Raw genomic sequence first — 24,304 nt, forward strand, 5'->3', positions numbered from 1 at the left:
GAGGAAACCACTTTATAACGATCACACCCTAGCCTTCCTGCTATAGTCTCCATCTCTATCTATAGGTTTAACCACAGACGGTGTCAGTGATTCTCAACCGTTCCTCCAATGTCACCATGTTTGTGCAGCTCTCTAGCGCCACCATGCATATCCTGTGATATGGCGGATAAATCTATAAAAGAACACTTTTTTTTTTGTAATTGTCAGACATGGTGTATAGAGTAGAACTGCCAGTGACTGTGCATGGCTCAGGAGGTAGAGCAGGTCGTCCAATGATTCATGGGTCAGCGGTTCGAATCCCGGCTCCTCCTCCTGTCTACATGTTGAAGTGTCCTTGGGCAAGACACTGAACCCCTAATTGCTCCCGATGTGCTGGTTGTGGTTGGTGCCTTGCATGGTTTCCGCCGCCATCGGTGTATGAATGGGTGAATGTAATGCACCATAGCTAAAGCGCCTTGGATAAAGGTGCTATATAAATGCACCATTTACCATTTACCAAGTGAGGGGCGCTCTTATCATAGAGTGGAGTTGGAGTGTGCCAATTCGGTTGGCCTTAATTAGGCTAAATGGCAAGAAAACGGAGGTTATCATCACGGTCTATAACGTCTCACCGGAACATCCACCTCTCACAACAACAGGAGGAACTGCATGTTCTGAAGGAAGTCAAGGACTTCAAGTATACCTGCGCTGCGGCGTTTGGGTCAACTCAGCGGAGCAAGACCTGAAAGTGAGGAAGGCACTTGCATTTAGCGGCAGCGGTGGCCGAACGGTTTGCGGAGCGGTCTTGATATCGGAAGGTCGCTATAGTTCGTATCCCCGGAACCGGCACGTTAAAATTACCACCGTTGAAGTGCCCTTGAGCAAGGCATTGAACCCCTATACCATGAAATGTTCTATGAGCAGGGCCTGGCTGTAAACAAGTTCTTGAGCTTAGTCCAGATACCCTGCAGGGTAAACATATAGTACCGTTCCTTTCCTTAGTCCAGTTACCCTGCAGGGTAAACATATAGTACCGTTCCTTTCCTTAGTCCAGTTACCCTGGGTAAACATGGTACCTTTCCTTTCCTTAGTCCAGTTACCCTGGGTAAACATGGTACCTTTCCTTTGGAGGCAGTGCCGACGCTATACCTATACGCGCAAAATACGCACTGCGAGGAGGGCAACACGCCGAGGAGGGCAACAAAATGGCAGCACAAATATCCTACGAGGAGTAGGGCAACCAAATGGTCAGCTACGGCCCTGCTTGGAGGGCCCTGAAATGGAGGGCCCTGAATGGAGGGCCCTGAATGGAGGGCCCTGAATAGAGGGCCCTGCCTGGAGGGCCCTGAATGACATGACCAGTGTATGGAACTCCAATCTCCTCGGACGACCTATATAGATCTCAATCTCGTCGGTCAAATCAAACTCAGACTTCTTCTTCTACCCAACGGTGGAGTCCGTTCTCCTATACGTTTAGGGCAGTGAATGCCGGACCCTGAAGCCAACCCTGCAGAAGTCTCTAGACGGACGCTACACCAGAATGCCGGACCCTGAAGAAATACTGTAGGAGCCAGGAGAATGAGACTATAGCAGGACACTGCCAAAAAAGAGGTGCCAGCCAGCAAACTGGTGCTCTGGGAACCAACACACGGGCACCACATGGTCACTAGGACGTCCCAAACTAACATACCGCATTTTTTAAAAATCGTGAAAATGTGGCGCAAATCTTTCAGAGCGAACGTTTTCAACATACCGGTAGGTATGTTGAGTATGACAACTGCCATGATTTAGAAGACACTAGACCTGCTCGTGGCTACCGGTCTACTTGAGAACTGTGTGTCCCACATGGAGATCTCTGTATATGCCTGTGTGTGAAGAGGGCAAACTGACTGACTGACTGACTGACTGACTCGATACCGGGCACTGCACTCCCTGCGGAGGTGTGGAATTTGTGTGTCGAATATGAAGTCGGTGGGTCAAGCGGTTCTCGATTTATGTGCATTACAACCGTACACACACACGTACGCAGAGACGTGGCGCATTATATAGTAGATGTGTAGAATCAGTATAGAATCAGAACTCGGGTCTTAAATGGGTCAAATGATAACAGTACAGTAATACATGGCCGGTCATACAGTACACACACATTTAACATTTAACTCCATCAAATAGTGCAGAAAGTGGAAGAAAAGGGCATTTAGTTATACTTCCATGGAAACTCCCACGTGGGTCATGTGACAATAGGGAATTAGAACCAGGAAGTGGAGTGAGTGCAGCTTGAGAAGTTTCCTTCCCGTTTTCACGCACGCACACACGCACACACACACACACACACACACCAAGGGCCAGCGGAGTGCCTCCCTGAGTGACTTCTGTCACTGCCTATTACTATCATCACCATCATTATTAATGAATCACAGTAAAATGGTAAATGGTGCATTTATATAGTGCCTTTATCCAAGGCGCTTTACATAGATTGTGCATTACATTCACACACACATTCATACACCGATGGCGGCGGAAACCATGCAAGGCACCAACCAACCAACACACCAGGAGCGATTAGGGGTTCAGTGTCTTGCTCAAGGACACTTCGACACGGACTCTGGGGGAGCCCACAGGGTTCGAACTGGCAACCTTGCAGTTACCATCCAGCCACTCTACCTTGAGGCTACCAGGACAAACGCATTGGTCGTTTTTTTAAATCTAATGAAATAAAATGATGTTTCTACCTCGACCTGCACAGAGCTGCCTTGGATCCTCTTTAAGGTTCTTATAAGAACCTTCTTTCTCACCTCCTTCCACACTGATCTTTACTCAAGAGGTATAGAACTTTGAAAGAACTCGTGTGCAATGTTAATTTAACTCTGAGAGTGTACAAAATATGGAACCGGGTCCGTTGTTGGGTTCCATTTGTACACTCTCAGAGTTACAGACCCATAAGGGTCCATTTGTACACTCTCAGAGTTACAGAGTTACAGACCCATAAGGGTCTGTTGGGTTCCATTTGTACACTCTCAGAGTTACAGACCCATAAGGGTCCATTTGGTTCCATTTGTACACTCTCAGAGTTACAGACCCATAAGGGTCCGTTGGGTTCCATTTGTACACTCTCAGAGTTACAGACCCATAAGGGTCCATTTGGGTCCATTTGTACACTCTCAGAGTTACAGACCCATAAGGGTCCATTTGGGTCTATTTGTACACTCTCAGAGTTACAGAGTTATAGACCCATAAGGGTCCGTTGGGTTCCTAACTATCATTTAGCTGGGGACCCCCTGGAACTCCCTCAAGGACCCCTGACTTTGGGAACCACTGATTTCTAGAATAATGCAGTGCAGAACAGTATACAGCACTAGGCCTATACAGGTTTTAAATATGCATGACAAACATTGCCCCCTTGTGGACGCAACATGCAGTAAGTGAGGTAGTAGTCTATTATCTGTATGCACTCATTAGTTCTCAAGGTGGGGTCCGGGGACCCCCAGGAGGTCTGTGACGGGGCGTTCCAGGGGTCCCCAGCTAAAGTAGTTAACGTCACAATAATTTTTCTGTTTTCAGCACCATGGACAGCAGCCTTAGTCCTAGTTGCAGCATTCCTAAATGTTATTACTCAAATAAACTTCAACCATTATTTGTTGAGTGGTTCTAGCGAATACCAAACCACCCGCCCCTTTACCAACTCGCCACCGCGACATTTTTTAATGTATAGTTAACAGTTAATTTAGTATCTTGTAGTTTAGTATCCAAGTAGTTCAACTCCTCCATGCAGGAGTTGAACTACAGCCTAAAACGCCAGTGTTGTTTTTGACAGCAAATTTTTATTTTTAGTCATTTAGTCTCTTGAATAGTTCATTTAGTTTCACATTTTAGTCACCTGGAATGTCTTAGTGTTAGTCTAGTTTTAGTCGACTAAATATCATGATTGTAGACGACTAAATCTAGTTTATTCAGTCGAACATGTCATCGTAATGACAGATTTTTCACTTGCCGACTTACAAGCTTGTAGATCGGCTATTTTCAGCATACAACCAAGTGTAAAATGTCTTATAGTGGATCTCTTGTCCACTAGTCCCTTCCATAACATTTTAGCCTAGTTTTTATTTGACGAAATTGTCAGTTTTAGTCGACGAAAACAACACTGCCTAACAGATTGTGGCTGGTATGAAATAAATATACAACAGACTTTTTTTTTTTGTCATAATGGTTTTTATTTTTGGTCTTTCTTTAGATTTTAGAATACAAAACAAGAACCAAAACAAAATCAAATAAAAAAAACAAAAAAAAAAAACAATATAACATTTACAAAAAAAAAGAAAACAATTATTTAAGGGATATGACTGAGGCAACATATAAAAGCAAATGTTGAGACTATAACCTTTATGGTAATTCTGGAAACTTGAGGTAAAAACAGCTAAAAAAAGAAAGAAGAGTAAAATGGTTCTAATACACAATTAGATTCCTATTCTTCAGCAGTGCCAGTCACACGTGTGTGTGTGTGTGTGTGTGTGTGTGTGTGTGTGTGTGTGTGTGTACAAAAGGATAAAGAAAATACTTTTCCTAACGGTTCAAATGTTAGCAGTGACTTTATACTGTGTAGTGCTTCGGAATTAAATAATATAATGAACAACTTGTGTATCAGCGACACCACTTTGAATAACCTCAGTCTTGAAACCGTCACACACACACACACACACACACACACACACACACACACACAGGTTGCGTGTACTAGCGATAGTCTGTGTAGACTCTACCCACTGACAGCCTGGACTAGCTGCCTCTCCTTTGATCCAGTCAGATAATAAATCAGGTACAGTATGTACAGTACTGTGTACGTTTCCTTTTAAAAAACGGCTTTCTTCATCATATATAGGTTTTCATTTCATGCCCTTCTTCGTTCCCCTTCTAGAATAATTCAGACTAAAATAGAGAGATGATGAAGATGACTGACGTACGTTCGTTCCTGTACTGCCTAGACCAGTGGATCCCAAACCTTTTCATGTCAAGGTAAGGACCCCCGACCCCCAAATTGACACTAAGTACATTAACATTGACTAAATGACATTGTAAAATCAACGGTAATTTAACTCTGAGAGTGTACGAATGGGAAACCAAATGGACCCGGGGCCGTTAGTGGTCCATTTGGCTTCCATTCGTATACACTCTCAGAGTTACAGACCCGGCCATGAGGGTCCATTTGGTTCCAAACTATCCCTCAAGGACCCCTGGGGGTCCCGGGACCCCACTCTGGGAACCACTGGCCTATATATATATATATATATATATATATATATATATATATATATATATATTCCACTAACAGGCCGGAAACTAAAACACAACAATGGCTTCCAGTCAGAGGCTCAAGCAAACAAAGTCTCCTATAGTCACCCCTCAGTATACAGAAAATACAAAATAAAAGCCTGACAAAAAAGCATACTTTAACCCATTCTGACCGGGCACCCATTTTGGTGTCAGCATCATGTTATGCTTTACCTATTGAAAAATAGCAGATCTACAAGCTCATATCGCGCCACCGAGTGGCGCGATACGAGCTTGTAGGTCTGCTATTTTTTTTTTATTCGAAGAACGACTGACATTTTTAGAATCTGATCTCAGGTCAGAATGGGTTCATCAGACCAGTGTGTGTCCAGTGGAAACCTCGTATGAATCTGATCTCAGGTCAGAATGGGTTAAGCACCACTTATGAAGAAGAAGAAGAAAAATTAAATAATAAAAGTAGTTGTCGCATATACAAAACACAAAAGCAGTGGAAAACAGCAGTTTTTGTATTATGGAGGAAAAACTATTATCATTATTTTTTTCCGCTATTCTCGTTTATTTCAGACGTGGGTCGTTGGAGAGTCAGCATCGCAGTTTATTTATTATTCTGCTTCTTATTTTTATCTTTCGACTTCTACGCCTCTTGTTGTTGTTGCACGTCAGTCACAGCAGGGTATAGATCGAGATGAGCATTAAATCTCATATAATTTATTAATAATGTACATGCAATGACGCATTCAAACGATATCGATATATGAATGATTGCCTCCCGGAAAATGAAAAATGAAATAAAAAACAACCAAACAAACAAACTCCCCACCATCATGTCTCGTTCGTCACTTAAACAAACAAGCCGCCACCGGCAATAATAATAATAATATATATAAAAAGAAAAAATAACACAAATGTTTGAGTCTTTGAGAGCCATTTGATGCCCGTTATGCTGCAGTCGTATATGGAGTGCTAGGAAGCCTCATTTCATTAATGGGAGGGGAGGGGCATTGGGGGGGGGGGGGGGGGGGGGAATGGGGAGGGGGGCATGGGGGGGGGGGGGTCTAGAGTGGTCTATTTCAACCCTCCTCTGGTTCCGAGACTGGCCTCTTTTCTACGCGGTTGTTGGGCTTCAGAATTCACATTATGCTGGAAGGAAGTGCAACCTTTGGCCGGACAGCGTCTGGGTCGGTCAGAGGGCCGGTCGACAGACACCCCGAGTGTGTAAAAAAAAAAAAAAGGAAAACACAACGATAACACTGGACTGTAGTTTAGTGTGAATGTAGTGTCTACCGTCGTCTGACCTGAGGAGGGAGAGAGAGAGAGAGAGAGAGAGGGAGGGAGAGCCAATTCATTCATCCCAATCATTACAGGTGTAATATTATCATTAACACAATCAGTCAAAGTCAAAGTCATACGATTTGTCACACACGTTACCGCAGTGAAATTTGTTCTCCGCATTTGACCCATCTCTTGGAGCGCTGAGCTGCAGCCAAGGAGCGGTGAGCTGCAGCCGTGCCGCGCTCGGGAATCATTTGATTAGTTGATTTGACCCCCCAATCTAACCCTTTGATGCTGAGTGCCAAGCAGGGAGGCATTGGGTCCCATTTTTACAGTCTTTGGTGTGACCCGGCCGGGGATCGAACCCTTGACCTCCCAGTCTCAGGGCGGACACTCTAACCAAAAGGCCACTGTCAGTGCCGGAAGTCCTTCAAAATAGGAGCTCTGGGGTGCCCGGAAAGACATGCCCGCTTTTACTCTTGAAACCCACGACCCGGAAACAATCCGCTAAATAAGTGTGCTTTTTTTTACATTGCTAGCTTACATTGCAATCGTTTTAATTCATACGACATATGATCCAAAAAGCGTTCATATTTTGCGGGAGAGACGGACGAGGAGCAGAAATTAAGCGCCAGCATATCGAATATCGATCAGTTCAAAACCACGGAGAGCGCCCTGGATTAGGAGAGACGAGTCATTCTTTCTGCTAAGTCAGGAAAAAAAATTCAGAATATTCCTCTCTCGCCCGGCATCACTGAGGATGCGCTAGGACGTCCACAGACGGCGTACGTACCCCTCGGTTCGAGTCCCTATGACGTTTCCAGAATGTGTTACGACCTGGAACTGGATCTGTGTCACCTTAGCTTTTAACCACTTTAACTATAGAGCACCGAAGTCTGCTCAAGGGCGCTATGAATCCACAGGCTCAATACTTTTTATTTGCATTATAATCCCCGATTTTAGATCGCCTCGTATAAGAACTGCGTTTGAAAAATAAACATGTCACCCCGGCCGCTTCACTCACATGGATATGAAGAATCAACTGACTGAGAGAAAACGCTAATGTTACTGCTGCTGAATTAGTTACATTTTCGCTATAGAAAACAGACTGTTGCAAACGATACAGACAATAACGCAGAGACAGCTTGTTTATTTTTGGACCACAATTAATGCTTATATGAGACGATATTAAGATGAGCCCATGTTATTCTCCAGAGAGAAATCACTTCCGCGAACCAGGGGAAATCGAAGGGATGAGCGAGTTACGTCAGGACTTCGGTGCTCTATTGTTTTAAACTTTACCTTTTGAAAAATAGCAGATATATACATACAAGCTCATTACAAGCTTGTATATCGGCTATTCATAAACACATTTGAAAATGTGTGCATGCAAATCTTTTGAATATATTCTTTCACAGCAAATATTTTAACTCAAATCTTTGCTTCTGGGGGGGGGGGGGGGTTCCTGAAACAACATATTTTCAGATGGAGGTCGGTTGTCAAATACATATTTGACAACCGACCCAATATTTGGGGTCCTTGACATGAAATATTTTGACCACCGCTGCACTGATATTCAGTATTTAAGTCCGACGTCATTTGGTAGTCCTACGTTACGTCCGGGTCATTCTGTAGTCCTACGTTACGTCCGGGTCAAGTTGTAGTCCTACGTTACGTCCGGGTCATGTTGTAGTCCTACGTTACGTCCGGGTCCAAGTGGCACCAGCTCCCGTCCGCATCTCATTGTAAATAGAATATCTAAACGCGTGAATCATTTTACAATGACGTTATTTTTCAGAAAGGAAGCCATGGAGGGTTAAAATGGGTCTTAATGCTTCCAACTCGAGTAGAATTATTAATGTTTTGTACAAGTGTCCATGACAACAAACATATATGATGTGGAGACAATAAAAGACTATTATTATCATCATTATTGAAGGTGGCAAGTGGCAACCATTTGCTCTGTAAAATATTTCGGGGGGATATTTATAATGTGTGCAGGCTTGAGCATGTTGAATCTAGTTTGCATTGGTTTGCGTCACAGTATAACTCTATGGGGACACAAAAGCGACACAAAAGTAGGACCCGGAAGTATCTCAGGAGGGGGCGCTCACGTCACAGCTAAAATACTGAATAGAAACCTAGGGTTTTTTCAGAAAACTGATTTAGAAGACATTTTGTAGAATCGGGTCCTCACTCAGGTCTTAATGGGTTCAACATTTTTGGGGTACTCACCAGCCTGCCCGGTGTTCACCACTGCGGAGGCACGTAACTGTAGGTGGGCGTGCCAGGGGGGCGATATGTGGGCATCGTGACCGGGTGAGGGGAGACGGGGGCTGGCGAATGAGTCGTCAACAAGGTTCCTGAGAGAGAGGAGAGACGACAAATACAATGAGTACGCAATACCGACAAACACAATGCAAATAGTACGCAATACAGACAAACACAATGCAAATAGTACGCAATACAGACAAACACAATGCAAATAGTACGCAATACAGACAAACACAATGCAAATAGTACGCAATACAGACAAACACAATGCAAATAGTACGCAATACAGACAAACACAATGCAAATAGTACGCAATACAGACAAACACAATGCAAATAGTACGCAATACAGACAAACACAATGCAAATAGTACGCAATACAGACAAACACAATGCAAATAGTACGCAATACAGACAAACACAATGCAAATAGTACGCAATACCGACAAATAGTACGCAATACCGACAAACACAATGCAAATAGTATAGGCAATACCGACAAATACAATAAGTACGCAATACAGACAAACACAATGCAAATAGTACGCAATACAGACAAACACAATGCAAATACTACGCAATACAGACAAACACAATGCAAATAGTACGCAATACAGACAAACACAATGCAAATAGTACGCAATACCGACAAATAGTACGCAATACCGACAAACACAATGCAAATAGTATAGGCAATACCGACAAATACAATAAGTACGCAATACAGACAAACACAATGCAAATAGTACGCAATACAGACAAACACAATGCAAATACTACGCAATACAGACAAACACAATGCAAATACTACGCAATACAGACAAACACAATGCAAATAGTACGCAATACCGACAAACACAATAGGTACGCAATACCGACAAATACAATGCAAATACTACGCAATACCGACAAATACAATGCAAATAGTACGCAATACCGACAAATACAATGCAAATACTACGCAATACCGACAAATACAATGCAAATACTACGCAATACCGACAAATACAATGCAAATACTACGCAATACCGACAAATACAATGCAAATAGTACGCAATACCGACAAATACAATGCAAATAGTACGCAATACCGACAAATACAATGCAAATAGTACGCAATACCGTCAAATACAATGCAAATAGTACGCAATACTGACAAATACAATGCAAATACTACGCAATACCGACAAATACAATGCAAATACTACGCAATACCGACAAATACAATGCAAATACTACGCAATACCGACAAATACAATGCAAATAGTACGCAATAACTACAAATACAATGCAAATAGTACGCAATACCGACAAATACAATGCAAATACTACGCAATACCGACAAATACAATGCAAATAGTACGCAATACCTACAAACACAATGCAAATACTACGCAATACCGACAAATACAATGCAAATACTACGCAATACCGACAAATACAATGCAAATACTACGCAATACCGACAAATACAATGCAAATAGTACGCAATAACTACAAATACAATGCAAATACTACGCAATACCGACAAATACAATGCAAATACTACGCAATACCGACAAATACAATGCAAATAGTACGCAATACCGACAAATACAATGCAAATACTACGCAATACCGACAAATACAATGCAAATAGTACGCAATACCGACAAATACAATGCAAATAGTACGCAATACTGACAAATACAATGCAAATACTACGCAATACCGACAAATACAATGCAAATAGTACGCAATACCGACAAATACAATGCAAAAAGTACGCAATACTGACAAATACAATGCAAATACTACGCAATACCGACAAATACAATGCAAATACTACGCAATACCGACAAATACAATGCAAATAGTACGCAATAACTACAAATACAATGCAAATAGTACGCAATACCGACAAATACAATGCAAATACTACGCAATACAGACAAACACAATGCAAATAGTACGCAATACAGACAAACACAATGCAAATAGTACGCAATACAGACAAACACAATGCAAATAGTACGCAATACAGACAAACACAATGCAAATAGTACGCAATACCGACAAACACAATGCAAATAGTACGCAATACAGACAAACACAATGCAAATAGTACGCAATACAGACAAACACAATGCAAATAGTACGCAATACCGACAAACACAATGCAAATAGTACGCAATACCGACAAACACAATAAGTACGCAATACAGACAAACACAATGCAAATAGTACGCAATACCGACAAACACAATGCAAAGAGTACGCAATACCGACAAACACAATGCAAATAGTACGCAATACCGACAAACACAATAGGTACGCAATACAGACAAATACAATAGGTGCGCAATACCTACAAATACAATGCAAATAGTACGCAATACCGACAAATACAATGCAAATAGTACGCAATACCTACAAACACAATGCAAATACTACGCAATACCGACAAATACAATGCAAATAGTACGCAATAACTACAAATACAATGCAAATAGTACGCAATACCGACAAATACAATGCAAATAGTACGCAATACCTACAAACACAATGCAAATACTACGCAATACCGACAAATACAATGCAAATAGTACGCAATAACTACAAATACAATGCAAATACTACGCAATACCGACAAATACAATGCAAATACTACGCAATACCGACAAATACAATGCAAATACTACGCAATACCGACAAATACAATGCAAATACTACGCAATACCTACAAACACAATGCAAATACTACGCAATACCGACAAATACAATGCAAATACTACGCAATACCGACAAATACAATGCAAATACTACGCAATACCGACAAATACAATGCAAATACTACGCAATACCGACAAATACAATGCAAATAGTACGCAATACCTACAAACACAATGCAAATACTACGCAATACCGACAAATACAATGCAAATACTACGCAATACCGACAAATACAATGCAAATACTACGCAATACCTACAAATACAATGCAAATACTACGCAATACCGACAAATACAATGCAAATAGTACGCAATAACTACAAATACAATGCAAATACTACGCAATACCGACAAATACAATGCAAATAGTACGCAATACCGACAAATACAATGCAAATAGTACGCAATACCGACAAATACAATGCAAATAGTACGCAATACCGACAAATACAATGCAAATAGTACGCAATAACTACAAATACAATGCAAATACTACGCAATACTGACAAATACAATGCAAATAGTACGCAATACCGACAAATACAATGCAAATAGTACGCAATACCGACAAATACAATGCAAATAGTACGCAATACCGACAAACACAATGCAAATAGTACGCAATACAGACAAACACAATGCAAATACTACGCAATACCGACAAATACAATGCAAATAGTACGCAATACCGACAAATACAATGCAAATAGTACGCAATACCGACAAATACAATGCAAATAGTACGCAATAACTACAAATACAATGCAAATACTACGCAATACTGACAAATACAATGCAAATAGTACGCAATACCGACAAATACAATGCAAATAGTACGCAATACCGACAAATACAATGCAAATAGTACGCAATACCTACAAATACAATGCAAATACTACGCAATACCGACAAATACAATGCAAATACTACGCAATACCGACAAATACAATGCAAATAGTACGCAATACCGACAAATAAGAGGGGAAAGGAACTGGTTGGAATAACGTGTTCCTTCCACACGCTACGTCCAACCAGGGTTATTCTCCTCCTGAAAAGCTAGAGGCTCTGCACCATGGCAGTCCCGAAACCAGCGCTGACTCACCGGCAGACATGCCCCCCTCGCTGTGACCAGGGGGGGCAGTCAGACAGATATCTTGTGAAGCCTGAAAGTTCATATAATGGCCTGTTGTGGCGCTGTCATTGGGCCCAAAAAAAACCCCATATCTCCATAGAGGTCCATGTATTTGGGCCCAACTTCACCTAGACTGTATTACCTTAATAAACATGGTCATGAAACCTTTCTGTCTAGGTTCGCTAAAGAAGGAAAGGCCGAGCCAAAATAATAATGAACTGTCTAGGTTCGCTAAAGAAGGAAAGGCCGAGCCAAAATAATAATGAACTGTCTAGGTTCGCTAAAGAAGGAAAGGCCGAGCCAAAATAATAATAATGAAAAAATAGTTCTCAGAGACGCGGATTGATATCCATAATAAAGCTAATCTGACGGAGCAGAGAGAGAGAGAGAGAGAGAGAGAGAGAGAGAGAGAGGAGGGGGGAGAGAGGGGAGTTGCACCACTCGGTTCACACAGGTGTGATTTTTTTTTTTTTTTACAGTGTATGGCTGTGACTCACCGGCGGACATTGCCATGGTGGTGCCGGCCACCATGCCCATGGTGATGCCGGCCCCTCCCCCGGCGTGCCTCGGCTGGTGCATGTGGTGGTGGTGGTGGGGGTGGTGGTGCGGGTGGGGGGCGTACATGGGCACGGCGCTGGGCATCCCGTTGGGCTGCACCACCGTCGTGTGGTGGATGACGTGGGGGGGCGGGGCCGCCGCGGCCGCGTAGAGGGGCTGCGTGAAGTACGCCGCCTGTTGATGTGATGCTAGCAGCGCCTGGAGAGAGAGAGAGAGAGAGAGAGAGAGAGAGAGGTGGTCTTTACACGAGAATGGTGTTGGAGTTTGCATGTTCTCCCCGTGTCCCCTAGGGTAGGTACCCTCACATGTTCTCCCCGTGTCCCCTAGGGTAGTTACCCTCACATGTTCTCCCCGTGTCCCCTAGGGTAGGTACCCTCACATGTTCTCCCCGTGTCCCCTAGGGTAGGTACCCTCACATGTTCTCCCCGTGTCCCCTAGGGTAGGTACCCTCACATGTTCTCCCCGTGTCCCCTAGGGTAGGTACCCTCACATGTTCTCCCCGTGTCCCCTAGGGTAGGTACCCTCACATGTTCTCCCCGTGTCCCCTAGGGTAGGTACCCTCACATGTTCTCCCTGTGTCCCCTAGGGTAGGTACCCTCACATGTTCTCCCCCCGTGTCCCCTAGGGTAGGTACCCTCACATGTTCTCCCCCCGTGTCCCCTAGGGTAGGTACCCTCACATGTTCTCCCTGTGTCCCCTAGGGTAGGTACCCTCACATGTTCTCCCTGTGTCCCCTAGGGTAGGTACCCTCACATGTTCTCCCCCCGTGTCCCCTAGGGTAGGTACCCTCACATGTTCTCCCCGTGTCTCCTAGGGTAGGTACCCTCACATGTTCTCCCCGTGTCCCCTAGGGTTTTACATTCACCATCGCTGATGAGCAGCACTTTGTAGGCGAGGAGGGAGGCTTTGTTCAGGAACTCATCATTATATCATATATGGCTCTGCATCAATGTAATAAACATATTCGCTGTGAACCAACGTGAGCCATTATACGTTTTGCGTATTCACCACGAAGAATGTTCGGCGACTACCTTTTTTACACTGAGGAAAACCAAACGGACCAAATAAATGAACACTAAGCTACGATGACTAAATATACTGACAATTGTGTCAACAAATAAAAAACTAGACTAAAATGTTATAGGATTAGGAAGGGACTATAGTGGACAAGAGATCCAGGATAAGTCATTTTAAAACTTGGTTGCATGCTGAAAATAGCTGATCTACAAGCTCGCAGCGCGTCGCAGTAGATCGGCTATTTTCAGAACACGTCAAAATCATCCATTACGACGACGGCATCACGGCCCGCCTGAAGCATTCGGAGATTAGTCGTCTGGCTAACGCGACACTGATCGAGCATCGAACTCGCGTGGTTTCTCGGTGCGCGTACAGCCGTAGACTGACACGGGAGTGGATTTCCACTCCTGTCCTGTCCCACAAAACAAAATCCTGTCCTGTCCCACTCCTGTAGAATGACTCCCACTCCCATCCCGCTCCTGTTTTTTTTTTTATTATTATGGATTATGGGTATGTGTAGTTCTTTTGACTTGCTAACGCAAGTCAAAAGAGCGTTGTCTCACTGAAAGATGACTACAAATATGGGTGCTTCTGTTCTTTTGGTTGGCGCCACGACCAGCTGAAAATGATCATTATGATTCTATAGATAGATGTCATTCCCGCTCCTGCACGCTCCCGTTGACTTTCATTCCCCCCCCCCTGCTCCGCTCCCTCCACTGGCTCCCGGTCGCTGCCCGCACAGAATACAAAACCCTGATGCTGGCATTCAAAGCAACCAAAGGTATGGCTCCCCCATATCTTGCAAGTATGATCGAACCCTACAAACCCTCCCGCTCACTCAGATCAGCCAACGCAGGGAAGCTGGAAGTACCCTCACTAAAAACGCCGGGACAACGCTCCACACGTCCCAAACTCTTCTCCCTTCTGGCTCCAAAACTGTGGAATGCACTTCCCATTGCAGTCAGAACTGCAGCATCACTCCCAATCTTCCGCCGCAGTCTGAAAACCCACCTTTTCAGACTCCATCATGGCCCATAGCACTTACCCCACCCCCTTAGATAGCAATTCTAGTAGTCATAGCACGTCATAGTACATATGTGTAGCATAGTAGTATAGATGTATAGCTTATATGTATAGTTTCATTATAGATATTCCACTGTTACTTTCTTAGCTACGCATGTTTCATGATAAATGTCTTTATGTGATGTATTCCCATGCTTTTGTTCTTGCTTAATGTAAGTCGCTCTGGATTAAGAGCGTCTGCTAAATGCCTAAATTGTAAATTGTAATTCCCGTCCCGTCCCGATCACGGGATTAATAAAAATGTTAATCCCATCCCACGGGATTCCCGCGGGAATCACGTGACCCACGGGAATCCCGACAAAATGTCACTCTCGTACACTGACCTGTGCGTAGGGGTTCTGTTGGTGGGGGAAGGCGCTCCTTAGCGGGTAGATGGCGGTCTGGTAGGGGTTAGGGGACGAGGCGTACGGAGGGAGGTTCCCCGCGTTGGGAGAGCAGGACATCTTGAAGGGAGCGCCGGGAGCGTAGCCTGCGTGGGAGGGAGGGAGGGCAGATATCAAATAAGTGTACATCCAAAGTGGGGGTCCCGGGAACCCCTAGGGGTCCCTGAGGGAGTTCCAGGGGGTCCCCTGCAGCTATTTAACCCATTTTGACCTGAGATCAGATTCGAAAAATGTCTTTTACATCCTGGCAGTATTCTGAAAAAGCTATGTTTCTATGTCAGTCGTTCTTCGATTTTTCAAAAATAGCAGACCTACAAGCTCGTAGCGCGCCACTCGGTGGCGCGCTATGAGCTTGCAGATCTGCTATTTTTCAATAGGTAAAGCATAACATAATGCTAACACCAAAAGGGGTTCCCACCCAAAATGATCATCATCATCATCCTTTTTTTACCGCGGTCGAGATTGTGGATTTCACAATGATGACATCAGGGAACGACAGTTTTCTACCTCTGGTCTTGCTTTGAGGCAGGACTACCAGAGAAGAAGGGAAGATATAACCTCATGTTCAGCTCTGTAGCAGTAGTTATAGGAACCAAAATGGACCCTCTTATGGGTCTGTAACTCAAAGAGAGTGTACGAATGTTTGTACACTCTCAAGACCTTCCTACCTACATGACTGCCTGCCTAAATAGTAAATATGTCCCAAACCGCCCCCTAAGGTCTTCCACTGCTGGCCTGCTCACTTTGCCAAAAAAATGGCAACAAAAGAATACGGGGAAGCAGCTTTTTGCTTCTAGGGGCCGTCGGCATGGAACAAGCTCCCACTGTACCTTCGTCAGGCAGCCTCTGTAGACATTTTTAAAGCTCAGCTCAAGACCCACTTCTACAACATTGCTTTTAATTGATCTTTTATTTCTTATTTTTGTTATTCATGTCCTCACTGTATTGCATTACTGCTTGTTTTTAATGTTGTTGCCTTGCTTTTCTTTTATTCTCCATTTTTCTGTAAAGCACTTTGAGCTGCATTTCATGTCATGAAAGGTGCTATACAAATAAAGTTTTATTTTATTAAGAGTAAAATTAACTTGGATTTTACAATATTACATTGGGGGGTCCCAGAGATAGAAATGGCTTTAAATGGGGGACCATATAGCCTAATTCAGGTCAAACCTGGGGGTCCCTTGAAATGGTTGAAAATCACTGCCATAAAAATAATTAAAATGGGGGTCCGCAGGCTAACGAGTGTCATTCTGGGGGTTCTTGACATGAACCTAATCTCTTGTTTAGCAAGAGGCCTCTCTTAAATCTGTTTTTTATCTTATCCTTGTATTATCACGCTGCTATGTGATGTTATTTAACCGTTGTACAGCACTTTGTAATGCATGTTTTAAGAAGTGCTGAATAAAGTTCTTATTGCGAATGCAGTGAGCACTTACTATGAGACCTAGCAGATCATGTCTGTGTGTCCGTGTGTCCGTGTGTCCGTCTGTGTGTCCCCTTTGTGCCCATATATGGAGCTGAGTGATTTGTTTGTCATTGATGCAACACACTCCATATTTGGACGTATAGCTGCTTTGGGGACTCCTAATATGGTTATGGCTGAGTCATGGTGAATTGTTATTGCAATTTACGATCTGCGTTCGCTTCCCGCGTTTGCGCGTCTTACTCGTTATTATTATTATTATGAAAAGGTTTGAGAACCACAGGTGTTCACAGCATCAGCTCAGAGAGAACCACAGACAGGTGTACACAGCATCAGCTCAGAGAGAACCACAGGTGAACACAGCATCAGCTCAGAGAGAACCACAGGTGTACACAGCATCAGCTCAGAGAGAAACACAGGTGTTCACAGCATCAGCTCAGAGAGAACCACAGGTGTTCACAGCATCAGCTCAGAGAGAACCACAGACAGGCGTTCACAGCATCAGCTCAGAGAGAACCACAGGTGAACACAGCATCAGCTCAGAGAGAACCACAGGTGAACACAGCATCAGCTCAGAGAGAACCACAGGTGAACACAGCATCAGCTCAGAGAGAACCACAGGTGTACACAGCATCAGCTCAGAGAGAACCACAGGTGGACACAGCATCAGCTCAGAGAGAACCACAGGTGTACAAAGCATCAGCTCAGAGAGAACCACAGGTGTTCACAGCATCAGCTCAGAGAGAACCACAGGTGTACACAGCATCAGCTCAGAGAGAACCACAGGTGTTCACAGCATCAGCTCAGAGAGAACCACAGGTGTTCACAGCATCAGCTCAGAGAGAACCACAGGTGTACACAGCATCAGCTCAGAGAACCACAGGTGTTCACAGCATCAGCTCAGAGAGAACCACAGGTGTTCACAGCATCAGCTCAGAGAGAAACACAGGTGTACACAGCATCAGCTCAGAGAAACACAGGTGTACACAGCTCACGCCAAATGGCCTCATATGTTGCAGAAATCCTCAAACCACAATTCATTGTTAAAGGAGAATTCCATACTAAAAGGCTTTCTTACCTTTCTTTGTAGTTGTTACGTCCCCATCAAAGAGGTCCAGGTGTTATTTTGTGCAAAAGCTCCTTATTGGCTATTTCCCCTACCATAAGCCCTAAATGAATTGCATTGAATTGAATGGGATGTATGGGGTGTTGTACTAATTCGCTTATTTCCATCGAAATAAGTAGTAAAGTGTGCCGCTTGGGTTATTATTTACATTATGAAGAGAGGATATATACAAAAAATATATAATTTTGAGCGATGGAAATAAGCGAATTAGCACAACACCCCATACATCCCATTCAATTCAATGCAATTCATTTAGGGCTTATGGTAGGGGAAATAGCCAATAAGGAGCTTTTGCACAAAATAACACCTGGACCTCTTTGGTGGGGACGTAACAACTACAAAGAAAGGTAAGAAAGCCTTTTAGTATGGAATTCTCCTTTAACACAGCGTCCCTCTCTTCGGGGGCAGAGCTCACTGCCGCCTGTGAACTCTGACACCGTCTCTCTCGGAAACATTACCAAACCGATTCCCCAGACTAGTAAGTAAGTAAGTAAGTAAGTAAAGTTTATTTTTAGAGCACCTTTCACAGACAATTACAGTCACAAAGTAACCCATTTAGGCCTGACGTCAAAATAAATAAATAAACATTCGCTCTGAAAGAATATATATATTCAAAGATTTGTGCCGTATTTTTACGATTTCTTTAAAATAGCAGACCTACAAGCTTGTAGCGCGCCACTCGGTGGCGCGCTACGAGCTTGAAGATCTGCTATTTTTCAATAGCTAAAGTATAACATAATGCTTAGTTAAAACACCAAAAGGGGTTCCCGCACAAAAGTAAAACAAGTCAATAAAACAAATCAAGAACTAAATCACTAGGGACAAAATACAGTTAAAATAAAGCAATCAACATTTAACCAAGCCGTCTAAAAAGGTGAGTTCTCAACAGTCCTTTGAAAAATGTCCACAGAATCCACAGTTCTCAAGGTGGAGTGGGAGCTCATTCCATAGCCTGTAGGGGCAGAACCTGCAAAGGCTCGATGACCTTTTAGTTACTAGTTTTGTCTGAGGAACAAACCAGCGAAGCCTGTGATGTGGATCTCAGGGACCTTCTGGGCACACATACGGCTGGAGCAGGTCAGAGCGATAAGGAGGTGCCTGGCCATGGAGGGCTCTGTGTGTGTTTAATGACTAGAGTCTTAATACATGTATTCCGTAATTAACTTGGGAGCCAGTGTAGGGAGGCAAGTGTTTATTATGATGGAGGCAAGTGTTTATTATGATGGAGGCAAGTGTTTATTATGATGTTTAGTTTTCTCGTTTTGTGTTTAGTTTTGTTGTTTTTGCCTTGTTCCTGTTAACTGTATTGTCCTGTATTGTCTTTATTTTTGTTTTATGTTATGTTTTTGTTTTGTTTTCTTGTTTTTGTTCTTTTTTGCCTTGTTCCTGTTAACTGTATTGTCCTGGTCTGTCTTTATTTTTGTTTTATGTTATGTTTTTGTTTTGTTTTCTTGTTTTTTTCCCCTTCTGTTTGCTTTGTTGTATTATTTTACCTATGAAAGCCATTTATCTGTTAGAAGGGTTAAGGCACTATAAGCTTAGGCTTCAGCCTACACCTTTTTGGTCAATGTTTATTTTGCAAAAAAAAAACAATAAGCAGGCACTGTATTGATTTGTTATAATGACCAAAATAAATAAACTACTACTACTACTCTACTAAGTGCTTACCTGTAGGGAAGGCCGGGTTGGCCCCTGGGTACATGTTGGCAGGGTATGCCGGTGCAAAGCCCATGGGGAACCCTGCAATCCAGGGAGAAAATGAACAATGACTTTTAATTATCACATCCATTTTAATGTCAGCTTGTCGTTCGATTCCGGAAGGAGGGAGGTGACCGGGTCGACCCGGTCGGCCACATGGGTCGGCCAGTGGCTCATGGGTGGGCCAGTGGCTCATGGGTGGGCCAGTGCCTCATGGGTCGACCGGTCATCGCATGGGTCGGTAAATTCACCTCGTCCTCCCTCAACGATTATGACACTGAATCTCTCTCTCTCACACACACACACATGAGCACACAGTTCTAAATGGCTAGCCAAGCTTGACGACATCACACACACACACACACACACACACACACACACAGTACCTGGGTAGAGCGCACCCTTCTGGTTGGCATAGGGGACCCCTGTTGGCGTGGGGCTGTAGGCAGGATTCATAATGGTGTCGGCACGCTCGCAAGAAGCTGCAGTTAAAAGAACACAGAAGAACAGAACGAATGAGATATATTATTAATATTGTATTAAATATCGAGGTTAATGTTTTCTAAATATCCAGAAATCTTACACTATACTTACATTAACCCATTTTGGGTGGGAACCCCTTTTGGTGTTTTAAGCATTACGTTATACTTTAGCTATTGAAAAATAGCAGATCTACAAGCTCATAGCGCGGCACCGAGTGCCGCGCTACGAGCTTGTAGGTCTGCTATTTTTTTTTTATCTTGAAAATGTGGCGCGAATCTTTAAATATATATATTCTTTCACAGCGAACGCCTTTAACTCAAATCTTTGCTTCTGGGGGGGGGTCCCTGGTACAAACATATCTTTAGATGGGGGGGCCGCGGCCAAATTCAGATAATTCTGGGGGTCCTTGACATGAAATGCTGAATTATATATAATAGACTATATACCAGTAAGATGCGCAAACGCGGGAAGCGAACGCAGCTCGTACATATCTGGGTTCTTTTAAGATTTATTTTTAAGTCATTATTTTTTTTAAGTCTCATGTCACCATGACTCAGCCATAACCATATAAGGAGTCCCCAAAGCAGCTATACGTCCAAATATGGAGTGTGTTGCATCAATCACAAACAAATCACTCAGATCCATATATGGGCACAAAGGGGGGGACACACGCACGCACAGACAGACATGATCTGCTAGGTCTCATAGTAAGTGCTCACTGCGTTCGCAAATAATAGACCTTTGATGTGAAAAACGGTTGAAAACCACTAATATAATAACCCATTACGTTATACAAGTCCAAATCATTGCTGGACTAGTACAGTGGACTACAGTCTGTACCACAACACAAGCCTTTAAGCTATATTAGCTCAGGCAGGCTAAGGCAAGCTACGGTGATTTCACATGTCGTCTCTCTCTGGTGTTATTGTGCATCATCCCGTATTATTGCATATACATTATGAATCATAGCTTTATAGCAATAAAAGGACTACAGTAGCCTCATGTGAGTGACATGCCATGCCGTACGGTACGGTATGACGACCGTGACATTGATCATTGGTGATGGGACAGTACAGTCTGTCTACTGTCAACAGGCCGGTGGTGGTGGGGGTGGGGGGGCAGCCAGTCGCAGCAGCAGCATCCCATTGCCACGAGGAACGCTCTGCTGTGATTGACTATTGGTCGTCATGACAACTGGCTGATCTTCTGCTCTGATATACAGCCAGGCTCTCTGTGTCTGTCTGTATGTGTTTGTTTGGATTAGCCTTGAGTTGATACAAAGGTTTGATTAATATGTTTAAAAGACATTCTGAACAGGTCAGGAACCCCTTTTGGTGTTTTAAGCATTGTGTTATACTGGATTTTAGCTATTGAAAAATAGCAGATCTACAAGCTCATAGCTCATAGCGAGTGCTGCGCTACGAGTTTGTAGATTTGCTAAAAAGAATTAATCGTGAAAATGTGAACATTTTTAACTCAAATATTTGCTTTTGGGAGGATGTCCCTGGAACAGCATATTTTCAAATGGGGTTTCGCAGTCAATTTCATATATATATATGAAAAACTTTGAGCACCAGTGACATAAAAACATAGGTTTTTCTGAAAACTGTCATGATTTAGAAATACATTTGTGGAATCAGTTCTCAGGACTAAATGGCCTAACTTGTTCATTAGTGAGATCCCTGAACATATTTCTATTTATTTTCTATAATGTTTTTATTGCGAATAAATAAAACAAAAACTACAAAACTGTATATTGACCCGTGTCAATATGTGCCTACAAACATACAAACATACGTGTAGGCACAAACCCTAAAAGCTGGGATATCGCCCCTAAAAATAAAATAAGAAAACACTACAACTAAATCAGAAATTTGCTGTCAAAAACTAAACCCCCTTTTCTTCTGCATGGGGCAAAATGCTAAATAATAATATCTTTACAGCAGTGGTTTAATTTCAACCCTTTTCATATCAAGGCCCGTTATTTTTCATTGGGTATTTGAGCCACGGAACCACCGTTTGATGAGATTTAGACTCCCAGGCCCACAATTCCTAGCCCCACCAAGTCAGAACCCAATGGTACTGAAGTTTCTGACATTTTTGAGACCCAGAACGGTTCGGCACGATAGATTGGGCTGACCCAGGGGGTTCCGAAAGGGGCTACACAATTCCAAGCTGTATTGATGTTGGTGCCATATAGGAGAGATAATTGTGTAGACTTCTTGTAATTAAATTATGTAATGCAGATGTTCAACAATAATGTAACTCTTGAGAGTTACATAATTATTATTATCATCAAGATTTAAAGATATAATAAGGGTCCATTTGGTTACCAAACTCTCCATCATTTAGCTGTATATGGGGACCACCTGGAACCCCCTCAAGGACCACGGGTGGTCCCCGGACCACTGGTTGAAAAGTGAAAACCCACTGATTTACAAGGGAAGCGCAGCAGCTGTGGCAGCCAATCAGAGCACGACGACCGACCCACCACCCCTCCGGGCTATGGGATGTATGCAGGCCTAGCTGTAATACCACCGCCCCCCCCCCCCCCCCCCCCAGAGCCCCCCCTTCCCCTAATATGCTGCTGCAATAACACAAAACACACACTCCTCCCCCTTCCTCCACTCTCTGAGAGATATACACAATGCAAACACACACACACACACACACACACACACACACACACACAGACACACACACACTACATAGTACACACACACACACACAACATAGTACACACAGACACATCACACACAGAACACACACACAGTACACACACACTACACACTACACACAGAGCACGTACCGTTCAGTTTGTGTCCTGCTGCTCTGTATTGAAGCAGAGAGTGTGTGTGTGTGTGTGTGTGTGTGTGTGTGTGTGTGTGTGTGTGTGTGTTGTGTTGCCGTTAAAGCACACGGCTCCGCCGATCTGTAAGGAAAGTAAAAAATAAAAGATGGAGTGTTTCTTCGTGTGCGCGCCTCCTCCAGAAAGACAGTGTGTGTGTGGATTGCGTTGTGCGTGTTGTGTTGTGTGTAGTGTAGTGTGCGTAAAGGATGGATGGAAGGATGCTGTGCTGCCGATGCTAAACCAACTGAACTCTATCTACTGTGACTGTCTGTGCTCTGGGAGAGGAGGGAGGCGGAGAGCCGTACACGTGACGTCACTTCCGCCTGTTTAGTCACGTGATCGGCAAGTGAAATTGTGATTGTCGTGATTTTTTTGATTTTTTTTTTTTTGAGTGGTGCAACCACTCCGTGTTTTTTTAATTTTATATTCACCGTTTGTAGAATCCTGGCTGGGTACAGTTCAAAGGAAAATACAGGTCAATGTTACAAAATCTGTTATTAAAGAGTCTTTAATAACAGATATAAAACCAGAAAAAGCACTAATACATGATTTCATGTTTTTTTTAATATATATATATATATATATAAGTGTAGATTTTGTTCGTCTCTAAATGTTGTGCTCGTTTCATATCGATAAAAAAAAAAAAAAAAAAACGTCATCCATATTCTTCCCATGATGACTCTATGGTTCTTCCAGGACCTTGACGCATCGCTTCCTTTCAGCCAGTGTTGCCATGTCTGCTTATTACAAGCGACATCGGGCTTTGTTTTTGTTTTGCTTGCTTGTAAATACTTTGGTAGGATTGTGTTTTTTTTTCTTATGGGGTTTGTTTATGTTGTTTTAAATTGATTGATTGATTTTTTTTTCCTTTTTAAGTTATCAGTTTGTAGAATAAAATTGCACGGGAAAGCAAAGTTCAATACAAGGATTGATTGATTGTTTATTATTTATTGTTTATTGTTTATAAGGATCCCCATTAGCTTTTGCCTTGACAAAAGCTAGTCTTCCTGGGGGGTCCGACACAGAC

At 43.1% G+C, this 24,304-nt stretch overlaps 1 protein-coding gene across 1 annotated transcript; it reads right to left on the bottom strand.

The window, feature by feature from the left end:
* Positions 1-6,319: 6,319 nt before the first annotated feature.
* On the bottom strand, positions 6,320-23,517 carry fam168b (family with sequence similarity 168 member B). Its single transcript, XM_080793959.1, has 7 exons — positions 23,236-23,517; positions 20,330-20,425; positions 19,914-19,985; positions 15,637-15,782; positions 13,153-13,411; positions 8,773-8,900; positions 6,320-6,560 (listed from the first exon to the last, which is right to left on the bottom strand). Exons 2-6 carry the CDS (start codon positions 20,397-20,399, stop codon positions 8,788-8,790), a joined length of 660 nt encoding a protein of 219 aa, XP_080650085.1. The 5' UTR covers positions 20,400-20,425; positions 23,236-23,517; the 3' UTR covers positions 6,320-6,560; positions 8,773-8,787.
* Positions 23,518-24,304: the final 787 nt, after the last annotated feature.

Source organism: Protomyctophum bolini (assembly GCF_963924005.1).
Source record: "Protomyctophum bolini genome assembly, chromosome: 21".
NCBI lineage: Eukaryota > Metazoa > Chordata > Actinopteri > Myctophiformes > Myctophidae > Protomyctophum > Protomyctophum bolini.